Source organism: Anoplophora glabripennis, unplaced genomic scaffold (assembly GCF_000390285.2).
Source record: "Anoplophora glabripennis isolate ALB-LARVAE unplaced genomic scaffold, Agla_2.0 scaffold466, whole genome shotgun sequence".
In the NCBI taxonomy this organism is placed as follows: domain Eukaryota; kingdom Metazoa; phylum Arthropoda; class Insecta; order Coleoptera; family Cerambycidae; genus Anoplophora; species Anoplophora glabripennis.
This window is the reverse complement of record NW_019416918.1, coordinates 323,644-340,340: the sequence shown is the minus strand read 5'-3', so window position 1 is coordinate 340,340 and position 16,697 is coordinate 323,644. Positions and strand designations below refer to the sequence as shown.

The following is a 16,697-nucleotide window of genomic DNA, read 5'->3' as shown; positions in this document are numbered from 1 at the left end:
AAGGTGATATTATGAAGTTCACCGTAGTTGTTTAAAAACCATTCACAAAATACAGCCCGTCGCGGAAAATCAACTTCATGAAGTTCTTGCTGACAAGTTAAACGATAGGAGAACAAACGCAAATCTTTTTTTAACACTGTGTGGCAGGTACCGACTGATACTCCCACCATTTGTGATAAAACACGTACAGAAGTTCTTGGCGCATTTTCCATTATTTGTTGGACATTTTCTTTTAATTCTTCAGTCCGCTTTTTAGGTCGGCCGCTTCCTTCTTTTCTTGTTACACTGCCCGTTTCACGAAAAACATTAACACAACGCTGAACTGCACTTTGAAAAATTTTGTACTCAACAACGCCGGGAAATTGATTTTGAAATTCTATGAAACATTCCTCAATAGAATACTTCCATATTCCATCAATCTTGCGTCCATTTCTAAAGTAGGACTCTATGATAAATAGAATACTTCCATATTCCATCAATCTTGCGTCCATTTCTAAAGTAGGACTCTATGATAAACACTTTTTGTTCTTGAGAAAACACCATTTTAAACTCTTTTGCATTTGCTATACGCTACGCCCTACGTCCAAATTTTCAGAACCAACTTGACCACGTTTTTATTTGAACGCTCGTTACTTACAGTAGCGGTCGTAGGTAAAAATTTAAACGTACAAAAAAGTCACAGAAGAATATTCACAAAGAGTTGTAGTAAAATGAACGCCCTGTACCTAATTTAATCTAATAGGAACATAATCATTGCATACTTCATGAAGAGAAAGTAAGCAACAGCAAAATTTGCTCAAATCGGTTAACTGGGTTCTGAGTTAAGGACAAAACAAGAAATAAAAAAATAAACTTTTAACACTAATTTTTTTTTGCAACATATTTCGTTTAAGCAAGTTTGGTTAAATCGACACCATTTGGGTTCTAGATTATACCCTTGAAGTATGTAATATTCGTTAGGTCACACCCTGTATTATTTATCTGTTTTAATATCTACTTTTTACTAAAATTGCTAGAATAAAAAAATATTAAAATAAGTTATTTACTTTTTTGCTGGACCAGCGAATGATATTGGAAGTTTAATTATTAAATTCAAACCTTGTCATTTTCTTCTTTTTTTTCCAATATAAAGGTTTTAATTCGGCAATTAGATATCAGGTGTAAGGTAATAGAATAAAAATTTATTAACACGAAAACATAAGTAAGGCGTCAAAAACGTTACTTTTTTATAATTAAATAACGAAACGTTATTGCTGGATGAGATATATAGAATATTATATGTAAGTGAAAGCAGAAAATAAATTTTCTTTCTCAGTTCGTATCATCTTATTACATTTTACACATCCTGTATCTCTATGAATTACATTTTAACTTTTCGATAAATCGAACATATATTAAATTAAATACACCATGGAAAATCATAATTTATTTAACATTTTTCTATTTACAGAATTACGTAGGTACATATTTTAATTTTATTGGTATATATACTCGTTTCCAATATCACAAAATTAAATTTTAAAACAACTACTTAAGAAATAGGTACGCAGTATGCACTTACAAAGAAAAAGCCGAGTTATTTATTTAATTAAATAATCCATTACAACTATTATAATATTAATTATTTATTACAAGCTTAGTTACTAATTATTTTTTAGCTATATACAATGTACAAAAGTGGTAAACATGGACAAAAAAGAGAGCATGTATGTAGAGGTATAAAGTAATATTAAACAAATTGTATTTAACAGATTATAAATAACCTTTAAGTTGTTTAAATATATTAAAAAAATATTCACCTTCTACTTCTATAAGGATTTTAAGCGTGATCATGAACTTGCAACTTTTACATTCCCATACAGTGTGGACAAAAAAAATATTGATTCCGCCTGTAACTTTGTCCGAAATCTGTTTTAAAAAATTGACGTTACAAACCTTTGAAAAAAAAGTTTTCGCTCTAATACGTTGGACATTCTCATCAACGTTTCCCGGGCATTACTGTTTGTGCATCTCCTTTTTCGTAACTACATTATCAATCCGATTTAATGAGGCCATCAGTATTTGTAGAACGAAAGAAAAACAAGAAGAATTCAAATATTTCTATTCTTATTATTGTTTTCAGAATGAATTTACTAGAAGCGTCATTTAAGTGTAATTCTATGGCAAGCAGCTATTCTGGTTTTAATGATTTTTTTTATTGTAAATTTATTCTTGAGTAACGACACTAAGGTAGAAACTTTTAATGAATTTTTAGATTTAATATAAAAGGTGCAAGAGGGGATACGTTTTTTTCAGTTGTGAGTGTCTACTTAAAGCAAATTGTATATTCTTTCTCTGAACATATTTTCAATATCTTCAGGATATATTACTAAATGCGTCAAGGGTTTTTAAGTTGTTTATCAATATTTTCCTATAAATACTCTATAGGATTGTGATCTGGACTGCGTTCAGGCCAGCCTAGAGGCATATCCACTCTTACTTTACTGTGCAAAGCGTGTTTCTCAATTAATAAATGACATAAGAACGTGATCATTAAACAAACTGTTTATAAAAGATAACACTACAATTTGATGTAAAATAGACTTCCTTAATGCCTTAATATGCCTCAAAATAGCTGGCTCGCGCTAAAGGATGTTTCAAATTTTGGGCAAAGAAGTTTCTTTTGTATCATGTCCTTACGGAAGACTAAAATTGCAATAAAAAATTATGCATTAGCGTTGCTACTGAAAAATAAATCTACATTAAAAAAAAAGATCAAAATCAAAGCGAAGCATACTTCTGATTATTTAATTTTATTTTTAGAAACCATAATTTGAATTCCAGATTATTTATACATACATGTAGGTATTACAGAAAGAATCAGTCGTATTTCAAAGTAATGAATTTTAGTTTAGAAAATCTATCATCGCATTTCACAATTTATCAAAAGTGTATCAAGTTACGCAACATTAATAGACAGCACAAATATCAACATAAAAAAATTCGTATCAGGGAATCGTTATTCGATGCGGTTATCTGGCAAGGTTTTTGTAGATGCATACACTGGTCTCTTAGCATCGCATATTATAGCCTCGCGTACCCAATAATGTCAGTATATTTTTAATTACGGAACATTTAGCATGTTTAACATGAGTTTTTATCTTCATAGTTGGAACATATTTATAAATATGTAAGAAAATATAATCACCGTTTTTTATTGCTTATTATTAGCTTTTCTTCGTCCATCGAGCGCTGTGCGAGGCTCTAGTTCCAAGTTCTCGTGGTTCCGCGTACGGTGCTTCGTTATGGCCGTCTTAATCATTTTTTTTTGTGTATATCAATTACCTGTTACTTTAAACTAATGTTCCAGGCTTCACTGTTCCGCAGTTTCGTACTCGCATTTCATTATTTAGTTTTCTATGCACTAGACTGTATCCATTGTATCGTATTTCATTCCGTTATAGATTTACTTTAAGTATATTGTTATTATTATATGATTCACTCTTTTAACATATAATTTTTATGACATTTCTTCGACTAGTGAACCAGACATGCTACACTAAAGTAAACTAATTTCCTCGGACCAGATTATTATGGTTGTATACAGGGTGTATCACGAAGAGGGCCCAGTAGGATTATCTCAAAAAGTAGTCAGAATTGAAATCTGAAAATTTGTATACAGGGGTTTATCAAAAAAAATCTATTCAATGAAAATAGTGTCAACTTCCTCGCACTTCTGGTTATACCGGAAGTCATTGTCAGCTCTGTTATTTCAAACGGAACACTATGTATATTTATGCATTTTTTAATTCTACGGCAAATTCTAGACTATTTTCATATAAGTACTATGGGCCAAAATGTGACAGTTTTCAAGTTATTATTAATTTTCGAAAAAATTGAGGGATGTAAATGATTTTTGAAAATAGAATAACCCCAACATTTAGCTTTATTTATTAATGAAATTTGGCATGGATAATTTAAAAGCAGTGGAATTCATCCAGTTTATGTCAAATTTGCAAATTTTCATACAGAGTTATTAATGTCATTAATGGATATACTCTAATCTATACCCAAAGTTAACAGTTCTTGTGTAAATTGGAAATTATTGATTTCAACACAAAAAAATCTACGAGTATAGTGGGTTTATTTAAAGCATCGCCCTTTTTAATTTAATATACTGAATTTTTGTTTTTGATGAAGGTATAACGATAATAAAAATTACAGTTCATTAATAAGACACCGTTTATTATTCGATTCTTAGTACATCAAATCCACCGTATGTATTTCTGTGTTGAAATAATTTCCAATTTACACAAGAACTGTTAACTTTGGGTATAGGGAACTATAGTATTATTTTAAAGTAAATTCAATCGTGCATCCATTAATGTAATAATATACAGGGTGTACCATTTGAAATATATTAGTAAATTCAACTTCAACGTCAAAATATTGGTCATACGTTCTTAAACAGTCTGTATAAATTTTTGCGAATTTGACATAAACTGGTTGAATCCCATTGCTTTTAAATGATCCGTGCCAAATTTCATTAATAAATAAAGCTAAATGTTGGAGTTATTCTGTTTTCAAAAATTACTTGCATCCCTTAATTTTTTACGAAAATTGATAAGTTGAAAACTCTCACATTTTGGCCTATAGTACCTTATATGAAATTAGTCTAAATTTTACCGAAGAATTAAAAAATACTAAAATATACAGAGTGTTGCATTTGAAATAACAGAGTTGATTATGACTTTCGGTATAACCGAGTTCATTGAATAGATTTTTTTGATACACCCCTGTATACAAATTTTCAGATTTCAATTTTGACTAAATTTTGAGATACCCCCACTGGGCCCTCTTTGTGATACACCCTGTATATACAATCAATCAGTTGATAATTGTCACTTATAATTAATAAACCCAGTTAATAACTGAAATAATTTAATGCAATCTGAAATATAAGTGATGTTTTCTTTGTCAACAATTCACAATATCCTTCGAGCATTACAAGGCGAAGAAAGAGATAAGCTGCTATGAAGGTATAAACTATCTCTCTCACTGGATGTGATTGGCTCTTCCTGCCACGTGGGATCGCCACGCGCGGTAAAAGAGAGGTAGCAAGTACATTTATAGTAGTTATCTCTCGCGCAGTTTTCTCTGTCTTCACCTTGTAACGCACCCGGCCACTTTATTAGTTAGTTATTAGAATTTAATATCCTAATATTTTTTTTCGAAGTTTTGAATTGATATTAATTTGTTTCACACAAAATATTTACCTAATTAATTGGTAGTATTTACAATAATTTAATTAATTAATACAGAACATGTATTTCTCCCAAACTGGTTGTCTATTTTTCGCCAACAATTACTTTTTTGCATACATTTTCGAAAAAGTAATTACCTACAAACTTTTTATGGACTGAATAAGTAGAATACGTAATATTTTTATGATTGACATACGTTTATATGTGAAGCAACTTTTTTGTTAGCAAAAAAATGGGGCTACTCTAAGATAATGCTATTAATTTTGGAATATTTCTGACGACAAAAAAAAATACAAGTGAGAACTACTAAATCGCATTTTGTTTGAATAGCGTGATGGAAAAAACATATTTCCAATGTCATCATATTCACAAACAATTCACATCGAAGTTTTCATAGAAATTTGTCGGTATCACAAAGTAACTCCAATGCTAAGTGCTAAATTATGACATTACTTTTTTAATATAAGTACGTTATTTTATAAATGTATGAAAATGCAATAAAAACAGAATTAGGACTATCAGGCTTTCCCTTTATTTTTATTTAAGTTTTGTTGTGTCCGTTATTGTCCTGAACAGGATTTTCTTTTGTAATTGTAAATTTGTAATCCCATATTTTATAATAAATTTTGCTTGTCCTTAAACTCTCAAATTTGTTACTACTTTCTTGTTTTTATATACAGTGTTTAAAATTTGCTGAAAAATTTTAAAGTGACCCCCAAGCAAAGTACCTTAGTTTTACGAAATATCGAAAAGTGCCATTAAAAGATATTGTTAGTAATTCCAGGAAGATTGTGAATATAAATTTTCAGTTGTCTCGTATAGTCTTTCCGATCTCAATTGAAGAACCAAGAGATGGTAGTATGTACCAGGTTCGGTCGCTGACGCTGCAACTCGGCATTGAAACATCTGAAAAATTTGTTCCCATATTCATTTAGCCATACCCATATACTGGTCTAGTTGAAGAATGAACGCGCGCGCAAACGCGGCACAAACACAGCCACACTGAGCAACCTGGCCACAAATTTAGTTGTCAACAAATGGCCTAGCAGTGCAGTGCAGTAATGTGGAATTTGGTGTGATTCAGTGAAGGTAATTTTAATTATTATAGGCACCTTCTATTAGTAATTCATATTGCAATTGCGAAAGGGAGAAATAAGAGGGATATCTGGTTTACTAATATTATTACAACATGGCATTTTGGAGAACTTTTCAAACGATAAAAAACGAAATTTACCATCAATATAATAAAATTGTTTTCTGGAAATAAATAATTAAAATATGTTGTTGGTCCAATGAACATATAACGGGAATTTTTTACACATTATATACAAATCATTATAATTTTTTACCTTTAGCAGAAAACTTTTTAGGGACGCCTATGAAACTAATTAAATTTTATTACTAGGCGTTTTTATATACAGGCTGTTACAACTTCGCTTCTCACTACAGGGATCTCGAAAATGGTAAGAGATACAAACTGGCTTAAATGGGGGCAAAGTCGCGTAATCAGGAGACCAACATTATTCCTCTAAAAAATCAAAGCTAACATGATTAGTTTTCGAAATATTTGAAAAAAAACGAAAATTTGGAAATCCGTGTTTGTTTCATTTCAGCCTTGTTTGAGGTGACATTGAAAAAAGAAGAACACTTTCTCATGGCCACTTTTTGCCCTCTATCGAATGGCATAATCAATTTTTATATGTAACGTTTCGTCTCACCAGGACCATCATCAACTTCATTTTTTTAAATACGACCCTGGAAATTTTATTACATTTTTTGCAAGCCTTCATGACCCCCAATACTATACTGCCTCAGCCCGAACCAGATTCAGACGTTTTGTCTCGAAAAATTCATCTTCAATGTATTCGTTCCAAATACAGTATTGGGGGTCATGAAGGCTTGCAAAAAATGTAATAAAATTTCCAGGGCCGTATTTAAAAAAAATGAAGTTGATGATGGTCCTGGAGAGACGAAACGTTACATATAAAAATTGATTATGCCATTCGATAGAGGATAAAAAGTGGCCATGAGAAAGTGTTCTTCTCTTTTCAATATCACCTCAAACAAGGCTGAAATTAAACAAAAACGGATTTCCAAAATTTCGGTTATTTTCAAATATTTCGAAAACTAATCATGTTAGCCTTGATTTTTTAGAGGCATAATGTTGGTCCCCTGATTACGCAACTTTGCCCCCATATAAGCTACTTCGTACCTCTTACCGTTTCCGAGATCCTTTTAGTGAGAAGCGAATTTGTAACAGCCTGTATGTTCCACTGACTTCGGAAAGACTATAAAAAAGTTATCTTATTTCATATCACTTAGATAACTTAGGTAGAAATGCTATTGTTTTCTTGATATTTCTTACAGGGTGTTGCGATTTTCGCTAAGGTAATGTACCAAGTAGTAGGTATTTTAGAATTCAGAATAACTCATCCATTATGTGGCAATAAAACAACAAAATGCGGACAAATTTTTTATCTAGATTCAATGGATTTTAAATAATTATCAGTTGGTAATCAGTTTCTGAGTTAATTAAGGGAATCATAGGTGTTTCAAAGCCATCTAGCTGATATGGTATGAGGTTATATTTTTTTTTCAAAATAATTGAACATTTACGTACGACTTTCTTATATTTCCTAACAATATCTCTTAACGACGCTCTATATTTAAAAAAAAATGGGTATTTTAATCACAGAAATCGAAAGAATCGAAAGAAAATCTAAATCGAAAAATTTATCACCCTGTATATAAAATCAGGAAAGTTGCAATATTTTTAAGAGTTGAGCAGAAACAGAAATTTTTATAATGAACTACATTTTTTCATAATTTACAAAAAAAGTTTTTCCTGTTCAAGACATAATATTGAATAATATGTATTACCGATCATAAAACATCATATAAATAATTATAAATAAAGTTGCTCCATTTTACGGTATTATTTCCCATCAAACTCGAAATGAGATAACACTCAGCCCCTGTATATTCATACATTCAGGCAACTTTAAGAAGTTACATACATTCAGGCAACTTCAAGAAATTCTTTAACTCAAATTTGATTTTTTGTTGTCTGTGTAAAAGCCAAGTCGGTTTGCTTTTTCCTTTTTCTTTTCGTAGCCACCATGTGCAATATCAATTCCATTCGCACCCTCTATATCGTAAAACTCGACCCAGACCACTACTAGCATAAATAAATTGTACAAAGGTTCCACATTAAATTAATAAAATCTACTATGTCCAAAAAATATACCACAGATAGAAGTAAAGTACCGCGAAACGCGCTACTATTCGATGGGTTGGGCCCACGGGTGATCGATGTGGCCGTACTGGATGGCAGTGAGGTGTTCTTTGATCTTCTTGTGGATGGGAAAACTGTGCTGGGTAGTGGGTATTTCTATCACATCGCCTAGGTATTCTATCGAGGACACTGGACTGATGACGCCAGCAGTTCCCGATCCGAATATCTCCAAAAGCTGAAAAAAGACATCGTGTAAAAAAGATACAGGCTTACAGGCACAACTATGAAGTACACGATATTTCAAGGTTAATAAAGTTCTACAAAGAAATATAGGCAACGTTTCGCTTTCGAGGTAAAGAATGTTGAAATATGAAAAAAGTGTATGTAAATTTGAGCTAATGATATATAATTACACAGCCCCACAAACTGTCGCAACTAAATTCTAACTGCCATTTGCAGGAATAACACTACGGCCCTTTAGTTGAGATTTGGGAACAAAGAGGTGTCAAAAAAATAAGCTCTATTTAATGCAAAAGAGCAAATTTCCGAGCGGCCTTTGTCTGACCCTGGGACAATTTGTTTATAAGGCTGTTTTGCACATCGTATTTTGTTAATTGTAAAGAGCTTGGTACTTAATTTCAACTTTTTGAAATTTTTCTTTTTCGATACGCTTCTTGGGATCAATTAGAACCTATATCTACGATATTAACTTCTAAAATTAACGTTGAACAATAAGTCGCAAAAAAACAAATGAAATTAATTAACAAATTCTTGGAGCAACAATTTTACGGTCAATCGAATCAGCCTTTGGCACATATGTTGGTCTTTAGATTGCCCGTCTTTTCCATGTATGTATTTCATCAACATCCATCGCTTTTTGCAATAGTAATGTGCACTTTTCGAAAACTGATTTTTCCCCGTTCGACCTTTATTTTGCGGTTAACAAATTGGTGATACTTTAGATACCTTAAATTATAGATAATTTAATTCCTTGCAACACAAAATAACTAATTTTCCAACAGGTCGTCTAGATCATTTACAACAAACAAGTGGTAAAACATGTAATTTTGCAACATACTTATTTGCAATTTGCCAACTTAGCGTCACTTTTTTGGAGTTACTTTTAAAAAATAGTGCATATAAACATGGTTCCTAAATTAATCATAAGGAAGCTACGGTCGTTTAAAGATAATAGTCGCTGATATAATCGATTTTTGTTTTATATCTGTAGATTCACTTAATGATATTACAATCTCAAGAAGTGATTGTATAAAAGATTTAGGCATCTTCTTTGACTCTAATCTTACCTTTGTTACACAAATTAATCATTTAGTTAGTAATGCCAAAAGGACTTTAGGTTTTATATTAAGGAACTGCAAAGATTTTAGAAATATTAGTACCTTAAAAATTTTGTATTATACCTTGATTAGGAGTAAGCTTGAGTACGTATCAATTATGTGGTTCCCAATTTATCAGTGTCACATCGATAGTATAGAATCTGTTCAGAGACGGTTTTTAAAATACATTTATTTTAAGGAAGATGGCATCTATCCCGCCAGGTGTATTGCTAATCAAATATTATTGGACAGATTTGATACTGTTTCTCTTAATCGGCGACGGATATGTTCAATTATATAATTTTTGTATAATTTAATACATAATAACGTAAATTGTAGTAGTCTCCTTAGTAAGATACAATTTTTAGTACCGCGTGCTGGTTCAAGATATAACCAAACTTTTTACTGTGATAGGCCTAGAACTAATATTTTACTTAAAGCACCTGTTTATAATGCATGTTATCATTTTAATAAAATCTGTAATTACAGTGATATTAATTTTTCATCACTGAATACAATAAAACACGTTGTTTACAACGAGTAATTCTAGATATACCTAATCCATGTAAGATGATTAAGTCAATGAAGACAGATATCATGTTGCTCTTGATTTATAAATTAAAACTCGCATTAAACATACTAATAATTCGACATTTTCATGTAATAGTAATTACATTCTATAATTTTCAGCGCGCGAATTTTCCTTCACTTTATGAAAATCTTAGTGATATCGCCTCTTACAAATTATTCAGAAATCGATGATGCATGTAAATTTATGTATGATCGTATAGGTACATGATCTGATGGATGTTTGTGTTCCCAAAACTAAACTCAGTAATAGCAAGTATCCTAAATGGTATACTCGATCCATTAATAAATATATAAAAAAGAAATCCAAGTTATTGCGTCAATTTAAACTATCAGGTGATATTAGATTTCATAATTATTTTAGAGACCTTAGATGCAAAATAAAGAGAGACGTTGGTAGGTCATATAGGGAATGCTTAAAAACAATTGAAGATAATATTAAAAATAACCCCAATAAATTTTGGGTATATACAGGGTGTTAATGAATAGGTGTTACAAACGGATATGCTATGTAAAAAATCCAAAAATAAGTGGTTTACTTAATAAATATGTGTCCTAAAGCGGCTCATTTTCGAGATACAGAGCGTTGAAATTTAAAAATAATAAACTATTTTTTCCTGTAGCTCCGGAATTTAATATTTCTTTATCAAACTCAACAGACAGATTTACTAACTTAAAGGATGCATAAATATGGCAGAAACCATTTATTGGCTTCTTCTAGTGGCGTGCGATAGGTGTCGTTTCACCTTTTATCCCCCCTAAATTGTGCGGCACTGTACAAATATTAGTTTTTCGTATGTTTTTGAATTTGCTAGTATTTTTTACGTAAATAATGTATACTTGTTAGACTTCCATAAAATGAGTATTATCAAGTTATTAACATTTACATTACTGAGGTCACCTTATGCTCCAAAAACTATGTTTTTCTATGCTATGCTAGTTTTCGAGATACAAAAAGTTAAAGTTGTTTAAAAGGTATTTTTATTTTGCACAAAAAAATTACAGTAAATGCTCAAAATTACGGCCACCAGTAGCGATACAAGCGTTAATTCTTCGAAGCATATTTGTGTACATTCGGTCAAAAGTGCCAGGCGTCGTTTCGATCTCCTGCGCTGCAGCTAGAATGCGTGCTACCAAATCTTCTTCTGACTCAACAGGAGTTTCATAAACTAGACTCTTCATATGGCCCCACAAATAAAAGTCAAGCGGGGTCATGTCTGGGGAACGTGGTGGCCACGCCATAGGTAATCCACGGCCAATCCATCTTACACCGAATTGTTGATTAAGGTGATCTCGGACAACAAGCGAAAAGTGCGCTGGCGCACCATCATGCTGCAGCCACATTTCCTGTCGAATGTTTAATGGCACATTTTCTAATAATTCTGGAAGTACTTGTTGTAGGAACGTTAAATAAATAGGACCTGTAAGACGATTTGGAAGAAGGTGCGGACCAATTAAGCGCCCGTCAATTATACCAGCCCAGACATTGACGCCAAACTTCTGCTGAAATCTAGTGGAGCGAATGGTGTGAGGGTTTTCTTCAGCCCAGACATGGTTGTTGCGAGAATTAAAGATCCCTTCTCGTGTGAAGGATGCTTCGTCTGTAAAAAGCACAAACCGCGGAAAATTTGCTTGCAACTGACACTGTTGAAGAAACCAATGGCAAAAGTTTAGTCGTGGCTGAAAGTCGGCGGGAGTTAAAGCTTGAACCTTTTGTATATGATAAGCGTGAAGCTGTTGCTCGCGTAAAACTTGCCAAACGCTTACATGGTTTACATGCATATTCTGAGCAATACTTCGACTGCTGGTGGATTGGTTTTCTTCTATCCTATTAAGAACTTCTTCTTCGAACCTTATCGTTCTGCGGTTTCTCCTTACCCCGCAGTTAACCCTATTTGTTGTAAAAGTTCCTGTTTCCTGCAACCTGCGAAACACTCTTCCAAATATCTTATGTGAAGGGGTTGGACGATTTGGAAATCGGATTGAGTATAACCGACGGGCAGCCCTGCCATTACAACGCGCTTGACCGTACATTAATATCATGTTTGCATAATCAGCAGAAGTATATTCATTCATGATGTATGAATGTTTTAAACGAATGGATAAAGATATCTATCTAATAATTAAAACTTACAAACTAAACTTTACACTAAAATAACAATAATAATTAAAAACTGCCTCGTTTCACAACCGAAAATAATTTGACATTAAAATACATAGTAATGTCACCGGCAAATGTTTTTTTTTCCAACATTTTAAACTTGCTTGAGGAATACGGAAACTTTGAATGTTTTGTATCTCAAAAGGAAAAAGCGACATATGTATGCATTTACTAAACAATTTCGTGAAAAATTTACTCAACATGTCACTTTTTAAAACTTTTTAGTTTTTGGAGCATAAGGTGACCTCAGTAATGTAAATGTTAATAACTTGATTATTACTCATTTTATGGAAGTCTAACAAGTATACATTATTTACGTAAAAAATACTAGCAAATTCAAAAACATACGAAAAACTAATATTTGTACAGTGCCGCACAATTTAGGGGGGATAAAAGGTGAAACGACACCTATCGCACGCCACTAGAAGAAGCCAATAAATGGTTTCTGCCATATTTATGCATCCTTTAAGCTAGTAAATCTGTCTGTTGAGTTTGATAAAGAAATATTGACTAATACCGGAGCTACAGGAAAAAATAGTTTATTATTTTTAAATTTCAACGTCCTGTATCTCGAAAATGAGCCGCTTTAGGACATATGTTTATTAAGTAAACTGCACTTATTTTTGGATTTTTTACATACCATATCCGTTTGTAACACCTATTCGTTAACACCCTGTATATCCAGTAATAGGAATGATTCTACCACATCCAGTAAGATGAGTTATAACAATCAGACATTAACTGACGGCCAAATGATAGTGAATGCTTATGCGTCGTATTTTCAATCTTCCTATGTAATGTCTCAAACTCACAACATACAAGTTAATGTGCCTAACATTAAGTCGAACAACGTGCTTATCATGGAAAGCATTACAGAGTATGATGTCAAACGAGGTTTGCGCAAACTGAAGCCAAAAATGCCCATGAGACCGGATGAAATCCCTGCGTTTGTGATAAAGGACTGTGGTAGCACCTTTATTCGCCCTCTCACTATCGTATTTAATTTAATATTGAAATCCAGGAAGTTTCCTAATATATGGAAAGTTTCACGTTTATGCTTTATTTTTAAGAATGGTGACAGGAGTGATATAACTAATTATCGACCCAATGCACTAATCTGTGGTTTCTGTAAGGTCTTTGAGAATATTTTGTATCATTATGTCTATAACCATGTCAAAAATATTGTAACCATAAATCATGGTTTTATGAACGGGAATCTACTACAACGAATCTCGTGTGTGTTTCTCAATATGTCGCGGATGTTCTGGACAATCGGGGGCAGATTGAGATTATATACACATATTTCTCGAAGCCCTTCGATAGACTGGATCACAAAATTTTGATTGAAAGACTGGGTGGTTACGGATTGTCTGAGAATTTAGTTGCTTTGTTTGTGTCATACCTGGCTGATAGAACGCAATATGTACAACAACGGGGGTTCAAATCACAAGTAATAAGAGTACTGTCAGGAGTACCTCTGGGTTCAGTCCTGGGACCTCTACTGTTCAACATCTTCTTGGATGACATAATAAATTCCATTGATGTCAATTTTTTAATGTACGCAGATGATATAAAGTTGTATACGAGGATTGAGTCCTCTAAGAACTGTGAACGGATACAAAATGCTTTAAATCTAGTGTATAGCTAATAATAATCTGCCACTGAATTCTAAAAAATGTAATGTCATTTAGTAGACAAATGCACTCATTGAGCTTTGGTTACCACAGTAATGATGTATATTTAGATCGGCCTACCATCATCAAAGATTTAGGGATTGTATTTGATTGTAAGCTTTCGTTTGTTGAACATATTGATAGGATTTTGAAGACCTCATACAAAAATTTAGGGTTCGTTATTCGAAATGGTAAAGATTTCTTGGTCTAGATTGAAATATGCATGTATTGTGTGGAATCCGCTATATACAGTTCACATAAATAAATTGGAGAACATACAAAGGAAGTTTTAATGTACTTATTTTATAAAGAAAATGACCGTATTACCCCCCTCCCATTAATAATTCCATCAAGCCACTAGCGAAGATACAGGAAGTTATTATTACTAATGGTAAGAGTTCCAGGAACGCCACTGAATAATTTAGAAATTAGATCACTGCTTTTATATAACTCCTGTTGGCGTTTCTAATAAAAAATATCTCTTTATTGTAAAAACGGACTTTAATTGTAAGTTCAATTACTATTATCAAAGCACTTCAATAAATTCAAGATAACTCTACAAAGAATCCAGTTAACCGATTTGAGCAAACTTTACTGTTGCTTAGTTTCTCCTCATGAAGTATGCAGTAATTATGATCCTATTAGGTTAAATCATACAGGGCGTTCATTTTACTACAACCTTTTGTGAATATTCATCAGTAACTTTTTGTACGTTTAAATTTTTACACGCAACAACTATTTATCAGAAATAGGACATTCTACACTAAAAATGTATGCTTATCAAAAGTCGAAATTATGCTCGATTATGAAGATATTACAGAAAATATTTATACCCCGTATTTTTTTGAAATAACTATGTATTCATAATAAACATAATAAATAACATAAATAATAACATAATAAACTGAAAGGTGGCAGTAATAAAAAGTCTACTAATTTATAATAAATGTCGTACGTGTCCCCCATTCGCTTCCACATATTCCCTTAAACGTTTTATAAAACTATAGAGAATAGGAAACGAATTATACGTTCGTCTAACTTGCAGTACGATATCTTTTATTCTATCCCAAAGTTCTTCTTCCGTATTAGGTGTTACAGAGTTGTAAACAATTCCTTTCAAATGACCACAAAAATAAAAGTCTAACGGATTAAAATCCGGACAGCGAGAAGGCCAAGGAAAGTCACTACCTCGACCAATCCAACGGTTTGGAAATTTTGGATATAAATGATCTCACCATATGGCTGCAATGAGCAGGGGACCATCATGCATGAACCACATTTGTCGTCTAGTATTAATGGGTACTTCTTCGAGAGCCCCAGGAGTTCTTGCCGAAGGAATTCCAAGGACCTACGACTGCTGACAAACGACGATTACTAATTTCGGATTTTATTCTACTCTTTCTAGAATTTGTACTTCATCTTGTACCCTTCTATGAACGCACCTTCCATTTTGTGATTTTGACCGAAAGTTTCCAGTTTCTCCTAATCTGCTGAATAAAGAAGCAAAGAATGTATGAGAAGATTGTCTGCGATTCGAATAAAGTTCTTCATATGTTCTCTTAGCGACGCATCCACTAAAATGTTCCTGTACCGCTACTGTCGCATCTATGTATTAACCTTCACGTCAAATGTAAAAAGATTGTTGTCAAAAAAAAGAAATGTTATGGTTAATTAATAACGACTTTGTCTGTAAAAAAAGGATAGTTGATATTTTGTTTTTATTGGAAAATAGTTACCAATATTGTTTTATGTATATATGTGTGCCGAAGTTTGTCACTGGAGAATAAAAGTGATATTGAAGTTTTATAGTTATTATTCCCTATTTTTACGAACCGTCTAGGCCGGGAACTACGGGTAGTGTTCTAACGGTGAGACACGACAACTACCATGTCTCTCATTTCATAATTCGTAAGTTCATTGTGACGAGGCATTTTCAGAAGTAAACTTTTGCAAAATACAAACTTGACAGTGACTTACCGAAATTGGCATGTTGTTATGGATACGTAGTTATTTCTAAAAAATATGGGGTATGTGTTAATAAATATTTTCTGTAATATCTTCATAACCGAGCATAATTTCGACTTTTGTTGCGTGTAAAAATTTAAACGTACAACGTTACAGAAGAATATTCACAAAGGGTTGTAGTAAAATGAACGCCCTGTATGGTAACGTTAGGTAACACCCTGTATATTATTCTTATAATGTAAAGAGTGCAATTATAATAAGGCAACGGTTGTGTCACTCTCTATCTGAAGAAAACTACATAAAAAAGAACCCGGTCTACAGCCAACCCTGTACCAAATTGTCGCCGTCCTAACATTTCTGATCTGTACTAATATAATAAATAACTAATGTTATTTGTATGGATTTATAAAAATGAACATTCTTATTAAACAAAAACATGTTTTCTTCATTGCGTAGCCCGCCCCGCTGATAAGAATATTTTTAAAAATCCTTGAA

At 32.5% G+C, this 16,697-nt stretch overlaps 1 protein-coding gene across 1 annotated transcript in view; it reads right to left on the bottom strand.

Annotated features, from left to right (window-relative positions):
* Positions 1 to 8,034: 8,034 nt before the first annotated feature.
* LOC108910150 (branched-chain-amino-acid aminotransferase, cytosolic) overlaps positions 8,035 to 16,697 on the bottom strand; it is a 98,268-nt gene continuing 89,605 nt past the window's right edge. Inside the window, exon 7 of the mRNA XM_018714677.1 lies at positions 8,035 to 8,713. Coding sequence (XP_018570193.1) covers positions 8,525 to 8,713 — 189 coding nt within the window. The 3' untranslated portion in view covers positions 8,035 to 8,524. The remainder of the gene's footprint in view (positions 8,714 to 16,697) is intronic.